The sequence below is a fragment of the Hippopotamus amphibius genome, chromosome 3 (genome assembly GCF_030028045.1).
Source record: "Hippopotamus amphibius kiboko isolate mHipAmp2 chromosome 3, mHipAmp2.hap2, whole genome shotgun sequence".
NCBI classification, from domain to species: domain Eukaryota; kingdom Metazoa; phylum Chordata; class Mammalia; order Artiodactyla; family Hippopotamidae; genus Hippopotamus; species Hippopotamus amphibius.
Window position 1 is genome coordinate 71,474,419 of NC_080188.1, and position 13,592 is coordinate 71,488,010.

Sequence of the window (13,592 nt, forward strand, 5' to 3'; positions counted from 1 at the left end):
GATTTCCACAAAGGCTGTACTAACGAAGCTTCCTGTGTTTTACCCCTCACTGGCATCCTATTTCCTGAGATGCATCCCGCCCATCCAGAAACTCAGCTCTCCCAAGGCCCTAGTCTCTGGGATCCTGCCGAGAACGTCAAAAGAGTAGTCTTTACCAGCCGTGATGCTTCATTTTAGGTGTCAACTTGGCTAAGCCATGTTACCCGGATATTTGGTCAAATGTGAGGATGTCCCTCTGACGGTATTTTTCAGATGAGATTAACATTTAAATCCATGGAGTAAAGCAGATTCTCCTCCACAGTGTGGGTGGGCCTCCTCCCGTCAGTTGAAGGCTTTAGGGAAAAAAGATCGAGTTTCCCGAGGAAGAGGGAGCTCTGCCAGCAGATGCCTTCAGACTTGAGCTGCAGCTCCTCCCGGGGTCTCCACCTGCCCGGCAGACTGTGGACTTGCCCACCCCCACAGTCACGTGCGCCATTTCCTTAAAATAAACCTCTGCTTGTATATCTATATCTATGTCTACATCTCTATGCGTATCTCTGTGTACGCTCATACACACACCCCCCCCATCTTATCAGTTCTGTTTCTCCGAGAACCCTGACTAGGACAGCAGCCAAAACAATCACTGCCATGCTCATGAGAAGGAAGGGGAGAAAACTGATATCAGTTAAACACTTGACAGGTGCCCAGGGACAAGGCGACTAGGAAAGGGTGGAGCTGGGATTCAAATCCAGGGGTAGGACGCTTTGAGGGGGGCGGGGGGGCGGGGGTGAGGAAATTCCTGAAGCCGACCTGTCCTCCAAAGAGGAAGAGAATGACACTCTCTGTTAAATGATTAAAAAGAAAGAAGCAGCACATGAACGCGCCTCCGTTGCCAGCCCTGTTCTCAGCTCGTGATGCTGTTTCCTTTTATCCTCCCAATAACCATGTGAGGCCAGAACAGCCATCGAGTTCAGAAGAGGACGCGCGGGGCCAGGGTGTGAACTGCATGAGGGGCTCCGGCCCTGGGGGACCCGTCCTGGGGGTGGCGGACCTCTCACTGCCTCTGTTCCAGCAACCGGAAAGGGCCCTTCCGGCTCGGAGACGGGGTCTGCGGAACGTGACCCGGTGCTAGGCACCCCTCGGGGCACACAGACAGTCAGAATGGCAGGAGCCCCAGAGGGCGAGCCCTGGAGGGTCAACAGGGGTGGGAAGGCCCACGGGAGGGACACCTGGCTCTGCTGAGAGGGCAGGGGAAGGCTCCGTGGGAGGCGACACCCCGTGGAGGCCTAAGGGATGAGGGGGGGTGTTGGCCAGGTTGGGGCAGGGAGGGCCGGCCTTCGGGCACAGAGGTGGGTTGGTGGCTTGAGTCTGACCGGTTTCAGGGATGCTGTAAACGCTGCCCTAAGGAGTCTGACTCCCTTGGGAAGGCAGGTGGCATCATCTCGTAAGACTCATCTACCCTGGAGCAGCACTGGCAGGTCTTGGGGTGCTCGGTGGGCGACACCTCCCTCCACCCTTGCTGTAACCCCAGAGGGAGCACAGGTGAAGAAACTGAGGCTCAAAGAAGCAAGGCCTCTCCCCAAGGTCCCCAGGCTGGGAGAGAAGCCAGGCCTGTCCTAACTCCCACCTCAGCTACCTTCAGTGATGGGGATGAGAGGTAAAGGAGGATGAGCAGGGGAATACGAACGTGGGCAGCGGGGCCTCTGGCCCCAGGCCCATCGCTGACAGAGGCAAGATGGCCCCAGGAGCTGCAGCCTCCTGGTGGAGCACAGCGAAGCAGGGGTCTGGCCGGGGGCCTCCTCGGGGGCCTGGTGGGGGCGCGTACCATCTCCCAGAGGCAGATGGCGAGTCGCCAGGCAACCAGTGCTCCTGAACCACTGCTCCTCCTGCACCATCTAATGAGGACCCAACACTATCTACTGAGACCCTCCACCCTGGGGTGGTCTGGGATTCTGGCGGGTGTTCATTGCTTTCCCTGACCTGGCCTCCTTCATCCGTCCCCAGATTAAAGCGTTCACAGAGATGTTCAGGTGCTGCTATTCACAGCAGCAGGAATTGAGCCCGTGTCCAACCAAAGGAAGAGGCTGAGCGAGCATATGCGCTGCGTGGAACGTACCCCCTGCTCAAAATATTATTTTTCAGGAGTTCTAAAGATCTAGGAAGACCTAGAAAAACGCCCACAATATAAGTGAGGTGAAAAATGACATTTGCTGACGAACTGCTGCAGCAGGCATGCACCAGGGCACACGCGCACCTACAGATGCACGCACACACCCACCCACACACCCGAGCAGCCTGGCCGCCTCACCGTTGGTGGACAGCAGGGAGTGGGCGGCATTCTGCTGCGGGAGCCACTTGATCTTGTTGATTTTCTCCTCTATCTCCAGACTCTTGAGATAGTCGAACTCCGGCTCGTGGCTCTGGAAAGTGCTGTAGACGTCATACTCGCCCTGGCTGTGCGGCGCATTTTTACTCTGCAAGGAAACCAGACCCTGAGCGCCAGGATGGTGGGGCAGGGTGGGAGCCGGCACTGGGACGGGGATGGGGCTGGTCGAACCCGCACAGGGCCTGGCACAGCCGTGGCGACCGGGCATCCAATTAAGGGACCAAGGAAACTCTCTGCTTTTTAAATGGCCCGTACCTTGCTGTGCAGCCATGGCCAAGCCCCATCGCCTCCGCAGTCCAGTAAGCAAGGACGAGGACAACCATGCCAGCTCACGTGTACTGAGCACCTACTGTGCACAGGACCCTGCGCTAAGTGCTTCTCACGCTTCCTCTTATTTTATCCCTGACGCCCCTCTGCGCTGGGCACCGTGACTCCCCCCACTTTACAGATAGGCAAGTGGAGGCTTAGAGGTGAATCGGCCCCCCAAAGCCACATGTCCCCGAAGTGCTGTCACTCCCTCCACTGAGGTCTGTCTAGCACCAAGGCCAAGGCTCTGACCTGCTCCTCACAGCCTTGTGTCCAGCTTGAGTATGACTTGAGGATGAACGCATTTTGGAGCAGATTTACCATTGGGGCCAAGCACCCTGCACTGTCTGACCGACATGGGGATAGAATGAGATAGGGTATCACCCCCCCAACTTTCCTGAACGGGTCCCCTTCTGGTTTAGGCAGCTGAGCTCATTATAATAAGGACCTCCTGGTGGAGCCCCCAAAATAGTGGGGTGGTGAGTCCATCGCAGGTACCAGGGACCACTTCCTGGTAGACAACTTAAGTTTATATGACAACATGAAACTACACCTACACTACCTGGGAGCAAAACAAAGACATTCAACCAAAGAACAATTTCAAGTTTTCTGTTGGATTTTCAAAAGTATCTATTTCTTTTCCTGTTGTGCTTTTTGGAAAGCTTTAAAATTCTTCAATATTTTTGCCTCTAATTCACTTCATCTCCTATAAGCACTGGCTATAGCAAAGGTCAGTGGGGCCAGAATTAAGAAAAAAATTAAAGGAGAAATATTCAAAACTGAGAAACTTGCATCTACCAATTTAATTTCTTTCTGCAGTTTCACAAAAAGGAGACTTGGCTTTGCAGTCCCCAGTGGGATCCTCTCGTCCTTCTCATGAATCAAAGTGCTGCAGCCACAGGACTGGGCTTAGATAACCAATTTTCAGCTACCTGCTTTCTGGCTACATGTCCTTGGTAAGTTATTGCAAACCCTCTGAGCGTTGGTCTCCTCGTCTGTAAAATGAGGATGATAACAGCACCTAAGGGCACCACTAGGGTTGTCATGAGGGAGGGTTATGGGAGCGAACACAGGTGAAGTCAGACCTCAGGGAAGGTCGGCTGTGAGGCCGATGCTGAGGGCCTGGAGAAGGGAGGATGATTCTGCAGCTCTTCTCCCCCCACCCCTTCAGCCTTCCCTCCTGCCCCCTCTTCTCCCTCCATCTTCCCTCTCCCCTTCCTTTCCAACCCCCACCGCCTTGGTGTCACATTAGATCCTGTCTTCAGCATCTAATCTCAGCCCTCTGGGAGGCAGGGTGGTTTGTGAGTGACAGACCACACCCAGTCTTGGATTCCATCCCTGGTCTTTGCTCACTATCTGGGTAACTCTGCAAGCGTCCTCATCTATGAAATGGGGTATCAGTCCCCACTCTCGGAGATGGGCAGTGAGGAGAAAATGGAAAAAGCACGTGGAGAATGCAGTGAGGTGTCTGCATATAGCAGGTGCTCAGCAAATGGGGCCTTTTAATCACCAGGTTCTTCCAGTGGTTCAGAAACAGTGCCAGCAGGCTGTTCCAGACAACGGACCTCACTGGGCCAAGGCCCGGGGCTGAGCAAAATCACCAGCCCCCCGTGGAGGGCCGTCCCACAGCTGCAGAAGCGTCCACCATCCCCTCTGCCCAGCTGTGACCTGGACAGCACCAGCTCACCCAGGCAGAGAGCAGCTTAATCAGGAGTCTGTTTCTCCAAGGTCTAGGACACAGTGACCAATCAAAAACTTCCACTCAGCAGAGGGGGCTCAGAATATGGTGCCGCGAGTGGGCCCAGTGGACTCCCTTCCCTGGACCTGCCAGGTCCCATCTCTGCGTGCCAGGGCATCCTTGCATCCAGCCCAGCTATCCTGGTGGGATGCTAAGAAGCACCCTGTGGGTTAAAGACCCCCTCCCACCAGGTCCCACTGTACCTCTGGTTCCCGCTGGAAGATGACGACCCGGCCGCCCTTGTCGCCTGTGGCCAGCAGCTCGCCGGTGTGGTTGAACTCGACGGTAGAGATGATATCGGCTGTGGGGGACAGAGCGAGGAGGACGTGGCTCATTAGGACCCAGTGCTGTGCAGTTGGACAGAGCCGCCCCTGCCCGCCCCAGGGCCCTGACTGGGCAGCAGGAGAACTGACCAGGGACCCCACCCCTCCCGCTGGCTGTGGGACAGAGACCTGTTCATGGGTATCTTTCCTTCCTTCTTCCTCCCCTTCCTCCTGAAGCAGTCTGGAGGCTTCCTTGTGTGCTGACCAGGCAACTGGGATGCAAATCTGACACTCGCGAGCCCAACTCTGGGGGTCACAGAGACCAACGGTACCTCTCCCTGCCCCCACTGAGCTCCCCATGGATAGGTCCCCTGGCCTAGACTCTGTAGGAACCAAAAGCTCCGGTCAGGCTTCAGCACGATGGATCTACTTTCAAACAAACCACAGATCTGACTAGTCCTCCCAGCGGCCCCAGGCAGGTACTCAGCTGGCCCCTTGGCTGGCACCCCCCACGCTGTGTTCTCCTTCCAGCCTCCAGCGTGATGGTTCACCCCCCTGACTCATGGGGCATTTCTGCTCAAAGCCCCTCCTTTGCATCCTTCTCTGCCGCAAATGAAGGCAGTTCCATCCCCCCACTGGCATGGGCCTGAGCCTTGACTCTGCCAACTCTCTCTCTCACCCTCCACATCCAATCCTACTGGCTCAGCCTTCAAGATGTACCCAAATTCCATCACTTCTCCTGCCTCTTGCCTGGATGACTGCAAAGCTCTCCTATCAGATACCCTCCATTTCTCCCGGCCTGGACACAAGCTGGCCTCGGCAGAGCAACCAGAGGGAGACTTCTCGGGAGCCTATAGAGTTTCCCCACTGATGGAGTAAAAGCAAAGGTCTTCAGAGTGTCTAAAGCCTTGAGTGATCTGTGGCCGCCGGAGGCAAGCCACATCAGGAGCCCGAATCTCCACCCTGTCCTACACTTGCCCCTGGCACTTGACATTGCCTCCCACCCTGGGCTGGGTACCATGCCCAGTGATTGGCTTTGGCCTGCAGGATGCCAGCAGACAAGCTGCCATCCTGTGCTTCTGCCACAGCTGGGAGGACTACCTGCCCATGCCCACAGCAGAGCTGCTCAGCTGAGGTGCCCGCTCACCTAGCCTAACCGAGCCTGGATCAGTGGGGGTTGTCAGATGTATGATAAAAAATGCTTTTTAAAAAAGTTTTATTTATTTATTTTTTTGGCCACACCTCATGGCATGAGGGATCTTAGTTCCCCGACCAGGGATCGAACCCATGCCCTCTGCAGTGGAAGCGTGCAGTCTTAACCACTGGACCACCAGGGAAGTCCCCAAAATGTTTATTGTTGAATGCCCTGTGTTTTAACTCAATGAAAGGTAACAGAACCCCGCCCCCCTCCACCCCCCCATCTCCTACTACTCTTGGCCTTGTTCTCCCACTCCCACTTAGGCTCCTTGCTGATTCTCAAAATACCAGCCACCTCTTGCCTCAAGACCCGCTCTCTCAGCCTTGAGTGGATTTCCCAGTGCTATTTCCTATTCCATACATGCCTTTTCCTTTTCCAATCAAGTGCCTTCAGAGGCAGCTCCTGCCCCACACGGGCCTCTGAGCCACAGGTAAATGCCAGCTCTGACGGTGAAAGGAAAGAGGACAGAGGGAAGGTTGTTCAGAAGCAGGCTAATGGGCTGGACCCCCTCACTTGATCAGGATAAGAGCACATTTCACTAAACTGAAAAACAAAGGGACTAAAAAGCAAGGAGAGCTGCTTTTTGGGATCATGGAGATGCTCGCTGAGTGTGGAATCGGCCTGGCTGCCTGACCCTGTCCCCGCGTGGGCAGGCTGCCGGGCCCAGGGACACAGGAGGGCCATAGCCGTACTGCAGCCGAGCACGCCGGGCTCCCGCACGTGGCGCTGGTTCTTGCTGTTTCATGTCAGCACCCCCTTAGGGGGGAAGAGCAGGATATAAAACTGTATATAAAATGTTTTTAATTATATAGACCAGTGATCACAGCCATGTTAAACAGCAAACAAACTGGGCAGAGGGAAAACTAGCTGGAAGAGAATTTTCTACCACGTCAAACAGAGGTTGCTTTAGGGCGGTTGAAAAAAAAATTTTTTTTCCTTCTCTTTCTATGTTTCCATGTTTTCTAGATCTTCTGTAATGAATGCTGTATATTTCTTAATAGTTTTATTGTGGTATAATTGATATACACAAAAATGCACATTTTTAATGTATGCAATTTAATGAGTTTGGACATATGCATAATACATATTATTTTTATGATGGAAAAATAACACTGGTATTAAATTAAAATGCCAATGTAACTACTGGTATCCAGAGCAAATGTGGTCTATAAATGCTGGACAGTTACCACAGTAACAGACACTAACGTCTGCAGGCAATTTACAATTTATATGTCAGTTTTATATCTGCTGCCTCCTTTGAACCTCACGCCAGCCCCTGAGGGAGATATGACTATTATTTCTATTGGCAACTGAGGAAATGGATGGAGGCCCATCCACAGCGACAATCCCCTGCGCTGTTCATGGACCAGTCAGAAGTCCTGGGTTGGCGTTCTGGCTTCAACGCCCGGGCTAAGTGGCCTTGGGTGGGCTACACCACTTCTCTGAGACTCAGTTTTGTCACCTGTAGCATGGCTATAATAGAGTCTTCCTGGGATGAGAAACTCAAAAGAGATATTGGGGGTGAGAGGGTTTGGGAGGGAGAAAGGACCATAACACCAAGGAATGATGAATGACCAAAATTTACCGTACAGAAAGTCAAAGCTTTTTTGTCATCTTTGCTTCTGGCCTCCACAGAAATGGCAGCTGCCAGCTCAGAAATGCGCCAGATAAATCTGAGATTCAACATCACCGTGCAGATTTGGGAGTCCTTACCACCAGCCCCTCCAGTCCCTTTCTGCAAACATTTACAGAGCAACTACAGACCTCAGGCCAGGACACTGCTTCCTCAGGCCCAGGAAGGGGCTGGTGGATGTTTAACATCTATTCATCGTTACAGTAAGTGTCTTCCAGAGTTTGCCTTTGGAAAAGTTACCTCCTCTGAGAGCTGGAAGTTGTCATCAGTAAAACCATGCAATTGGAAAGTCCATCCTCTCATTTTGGAATGTCTGACACATCTCCAGCTTCAATACCACCTTCTCCAGGAAGCCTTCCTGGAGCGCCCTCCTGCCTCCCAGTACGGTGATCTCTCCTACAACTATGGTCTTAGGCCCACTACGTGCCCCTCACTGGGCGGCAGACACTACACAGGAGAGAGCAATTGGAAGAAGAGGCAGCGCTGGGTGAGCTTCTTATTTTCATGGCTTTTAGCCTGAGGACAGGTCCCAGTCTTTGCCATGTGGCTACTGAAACTCAGGGAGAAAGTCATACTCTTAGGCTCACTATATCAGAAGACAGAATCTGGGGAAATCCTAGCAGCTGGAAAATGAGGTACTTAACGCTAAAAATGGGGTCTACAGAGGAGTCCCCAAATGCAGCACATAAACTCTGCCCCAAGTTTTAGCGGGCTACAAACTGCACACATACACACAGCAGACTCCACGCAGAGGTGCTACGGCTAAAAGAAGTGAACTGGGATTTGTGCTGCAATGGAGTTTGCAGTTGAGTTCAACCGAGTTAACTGCTTACAAATGCAAAACAAAACAAAAATGCTCTTCGGAAGGACATACTAAATACCTAGAGTCTCTACGGTACTGTCATTCTCAACACCCAGGATATTCTCCAAAATTATATGAAGATATACAAAGAAATAGGAAAATATCACCCATACTGAATATAAAGACAATCAAGGAAACAGACCCTGAAGTTCCCTGGATATTGGGATTAGCAAACGAAGGTTTTTAAAGTAGCTATGTCCAAAGATATAAAGGAAAACTTGCTCTCACTTCATGAAAAGAAAGGGAATTTCAACAGAGAAATAGAAACTATTTTAAAAATAACTAAATGGATAATCTATACCTGAAAAATACCATATATGAAAATCACTGAATTGCTTAACAGGAAATTTGAGATGACAGAAGAAAGAGTTCGTAAACTTGAAGATATATTAATAGAATTACCCAACCTGGAGAAGAGAGAGAAAACAGATTTAAAAAGATAAAGCACAGATCCTTAGAGGTCTGCAGGAAAACATCAAATGTCTATGTTTACTTGCAGTTGCAGAAGGAGAGGAGAGAACAGAGTAGAAGAAAGACTTGAAATAGTGACTGAAAAATGCCCCAATATGGTAAAAGACTTTCATTTACAAATTTAAGAAGCTCAGATAACTCTAAGTAGGATAAATACCAAGAAACCACACCTAACCATCAAACTGCTGAAAACCACAACAAAGATGAAATTTTGTAAGCAGCTAGAACAAAAACCACATATTATACTCAGAGGCACCAAGACTCAGATAACTGAGGATATCTCATCAGAAATCATAGAGTCCAGAAGGCTTTTAAAGTGCTGAAGGAAAATTTAAAAACCTGTAAACTCAGACTTCTGTATCTAGTGGAAATACTCTTCAAGGATAAAGGGCAAATAAAGACATTTTGGTGAAAACTCTCCAAGGACCAGTGATTTAATCTGAGGACAATCCTACTGCCCTATCATTACTCTCTCTTTACAATAAGGAACTTGGTCAAGAGGTGAGGCACTGGCCCGAAGTCCCACACGGGGCAGGACTTTTGCAGTATACTCCCCCGGCAGGTCCCGGTCCCCGCACCTCAGGCCCAAGTTGCTAATGGCTGATGCCTCAGGCTCAGGGTTGCAACTCAGCCACCGAGAGAGGTCGCCAAGCCCACCCATAACTGGCGGGTGCTCCAAGTCCCCTTGTCATGGGTGACAACAACCCCATGAAAACCCATAGTGCCCTTCTACTTGTGAGGTCCCCTTTTCTTTCTGCTGGAGCTCTGGGAGTCCCCCACATGGCAAGGCAGCGTTGGAAGAGGCAGCTTGGACCACTGGACAAAGAGGCATCAGTCAACCACCTGGGATTGGGTATGGTGCAGTCCTATCAGTGCAAGCCCAGAGCCAACTGGTTTGGGAGACAGAAAGCCACACTGTGGTCCTGCATGGGCTCAGAAAGAAGTCAGGGATGGTGTCCCAAGTGACCAGCCCAGTGACAGGTCCACAGTGAGAGCCAGAGCCAGAGATGGGCAGTCAAAGACCATGCTGTGGGCTGAATTGGGCTCCCCAAACATATGTGAATGTCCTAACCCCTGGTACCTGTGACTGTGACCTTACTTGGAAATACAGTCTTTGCAGATATCAAGTGAAGATGTGGTCCTCCTGGATTATGTGGGCCCTAAACCAATGACAAGTGTCCTGAAAAGAAGGCCATGTAAAGACACAGGGGCACACAGACACATGCGGGAAGGCCATGTGACAATGCAGGCAGAAATTGCAGAGGTGCATCTACAAGCTGAGGAATATCAGGCATTGCTGGCCACCACCAAGAAGCTGGAAGAGGCCTGGGACAGATGCTTCCCTGGAGCCTTCAGAGCAAGCACAGCCCTGCTGGTACCTTGACGTCAGTCTTGCAGCCTCCAGAACTGTGAGGGAAGAAACCTCTGTTGTTTTAAGCCACTGAGTGTGTGGTAGTTTGTCACAGCTGCCCCAACCAACATGCAGAGAGAACAGAGCAAAACGAGAGGCTGTGTGGGCTGGAGGACCCAGGCTGCACCCTGGGCTGCGGCTCCTCCTGCTGCCACGTGGGGAGGATCAGCCCTTGGATCTCACAGTGGCCCCTTGTGTCTTTTTTTATCAAGAGGAAGGTATTCTAGTTCCAGCCTCGGTACATATTAGCTGTGTGACCTCACTCAAATCACACCCTCTCTGAGCCCTGACTGTCTGATCCATAAAATAGGAACTGTCACCCCTGCCTGGTCACCATTCTCCTAGGGTTTATGTGAAACTCAAATGATTCTGTGGACTGGAAATCTCCCTGGAAACTCTGGCAGAGGCCTGCAGACACAAGGAGGAGGTTAAGCTGCTCGTCATGGGGACTCCTCCCTGCTCGTCCCTCACTATCCATCACTGTAAGTGCTGTCGACACCATTAACGATCCATCAGTGTCAGAGCTCACGGCAGAGAGGGGGCTCTTGGACAGCCCAGCTTGATCCTTCCAATGGGATTGCTGCATTGAATTAGAATTGTCAGAGGCATCAGGGCTGATGAGGAGGGAGGTGGGAGAGGAAACAGGTTCTGTCTGCCGCTGAATGAAAGAGCTTGGTGAGAGGAAGGAGGCTCTGGGTGCCTGGCGTCAGCCTGTGATGGGACTCCGTGAGCAAGCTTACCCAGCATCTTCTCTGAGTTCGCATGGGAGGAGGGGCCAGGCTGGACCCTGGGGATAATGAGATGAGAGAGGCCGAGCCTGCTCTCAAGGGCTGCACCAGGTCTGGGGAGATGCACAGGAGGTGAAGAGGTAGCCAGGGGAAGTGACAACTTCAGGATGGGGAGGGATGGGATCCAAGAGGGCCTCCTGGAAACAGTAACACAGGAGTGGGGTCTTGAGGAACAAGGAACGGGGGCAGACGTATGGCATTGTTGCCCCATCAGTGGTTTCCTGTATCCACATCCTCTACAATGTGATTTTGCGGCTCCTCCCATCCAGAGGTGGAGGCCTTGCGCCCATCCTTGACTCTGCACTGGCCTGTGACTTGCTTTGGTCAACGGAATTAAGAGGAAATTAGGGGGTGCTGGTTAAAGCCTGGGCCTTGAGAGGGTTTCAGTTTCCACTCTCTCTGGGACCCCTGCTCCGCCACAGAAACAACCCCAGGCTAGCCTGCTGGACAATGATGAGAGGCCACGTGGGTGAGCCAGTGCAGCTGAGGCCATCCTAGGCCAGCCCACAGCCAGTCCATCCCCGAACACGGCAGCGAGCCCAGCAGAGACGCCATAACTACCGTACACATGAGAACGAGTACTGCCAATACATGAGGAGACACTCAGTTGGCTCAAAGACTCAGGGGCAAAAGTGCACGCTTATTGTTTGAAGCCACTGAGCTCTGGGGTCTGTTATGCAGCAGCAGCTGACTGAGACAGAAGGGCTGCTGGGTAGAGCATGGCCATCCCACCCAGCTCTACTTTGATCGCCCTTCTTTGGAGGCGGGGAGGTCATTTAAAAGGAAAGACTTTCCTTGAATTTCCTAGGTTGTGCAGTGGTTGAGAATCCGCCTGCCAATGCAGGGGACAAGGGTTTGATCCCGGCTCCAGGAAGATCCCACGTGCCGCAGGGCACCTAAGCCCCCTGTGCCACAACTATTGAGCCTGCACTCGAGAACCTGTGAGCCACAACTACTGAGCCCATGTGCCGCAACTACTGAAGCCCACGCACCTAGGGCCGGTGCTCCGCAAAAGAGAAGACACCTCAATGAGAAGCCCACGCACCACAACGAAGAGTGACCCCCGCTCACCGCAACTAGAGAAAGCCCGTGTGCAGCAGCATAGATCCAGTGCAGCCAATAAATAAATAAATAAATAAATAAATAAATTTATTTAAAAAATTAAGAAAAAATATAAAAAAATAAAAGGAAAGACTTTCCTGATCAGAAAAAGCTCTTTTTTTTTTTAAAGTTTTTAAAAGAATTTATTTAGTGTTAAGGTTCATTTTTTATCATTTGCTATCATCTTCTGTGCAGTCAAAAGTGCTGATGATGTCATACTTTCTAAAAGAGGGCTCCTCTAGTAACTCTGAGATTCGCCTCCAAGCTGCTCACATTAACTTTGTATTTTTAAAAAATTGAAGTGAAATTCACATAACATAAAATTAACCATTTTAAAATGTATGATCAGTGGCGTTTAATACATTCACAGTGCTGCACCACCACCTCTGTTTAGTTCTAAAACATTTTTACCACCCAAAGAAAACTCACATGCATTAAGCAGTCACTCCTCACAGCTCCATCTACTTTCTTTTTCTATGGATTTACCTATTCTGGGTAATTCACAGACAAGGAATCATAAAATATGTAACTTTTTGTGTCTGCCATCTTTCAGTTAGAAAAATGTTTTCAAAGTTTGTCTGTATCATGGCATGTATTAGTACAGGAAAAGCTCTTACCTGTAGCCTAGTTAGTTGTTCAGTAGGACTCGCAGCCCCTACCCCACCCCATCCCCACCCAAGCAAGGTGCCTTGTGTATGCTGTGCTCTGATGGCAGCACTGCCCTTTCACGGCTCACCCCGACAACCTGACAACCCTAATCACTCTTCTGGTCTCAGTGCATGTGGCTGAAGTCACCCAAGTGCTGTTTCCATTGTACAGATGAAGAAACTGAGGCACAGAGAGGATTAATAAGTTGCCAAAAGTGCCCAGCTTGTATGTTCAAGGATTTACCCCTTGAACTTGACCCCCAGGCTGGTGCTTCTCAAGACATTCAAAGGGATCAGAGATGGCGGGCAGGGGGATTGGTGAAGACGCTTCCTGGGAGAATGCAGTTGCTGAGGGAGAGTTTCCACTTACACCTTTTGGGGGGAATGGAGGAGGGTGCCACCTTCCCTCCCCAAGCCTAGTGACACCCTTGAAGAGCTCCAAAGTATGCTTCCTGAAGGTAGGAGACCCCAGCTTGAGACTCAGAGAGCAAAAGGGGTCTGGGGTCTGGACTCTGACTCTGCTGGGGACGTGCAAAGACCAATGGCTTTCACCCATGTGCTTCCTGGGGACAGGAGAGAGCTGGCATATGTCATCTTAGTCCTGTCTGCTGGCTCTCCAGGAAGCAAGGAGAAAGCAGCAAAGGGAGATCACTGTGCCCAGGGGCTGAGGAAAACCACTGGACATACAGCTGTGACTGCCCAGGTTAAGGGCTCTGCAAGAGGTAACTTGGCAGGAAACTTCTAGACCACCCAGTGCAGGACCCATGAGAGAAACGAGCAGCTGTATCCACCTGCCAGATCCACCCAGA

General features: G+C 51.3%; 1 protein-coding gene across 2 annotated transcripts in view; it reads right to left on the reverse strand.

The window, feature by feature from the left end:
• The window catches only part of PPP2R2C (protein phosphatase 2 regulatory subunit Bgamma), a 148,292-nt gene that overhangs the window by 51,740 nt on the left and 82,960 nt on the right, over positions 1-13,592 (reverse strand). For both annotated transcript variants that reach the window (XM_057726398.1, XM_057726399.1), the window contains exons 2-3: positions 4,613-4,710; positions 2,288-2,453 (exon numbers count right to left, since the gene is read on the reverse strand). In XM_057726398.1, coding sequence (XP_057582381.1) covers positions 2,288-2,453; positions 4,613-4,710 — 264 coding nt within the window. The remainder of the gene's footprint in view (positions 1-2,287; positions 2,454-4,612; positions 4,711-13,592) is intronic.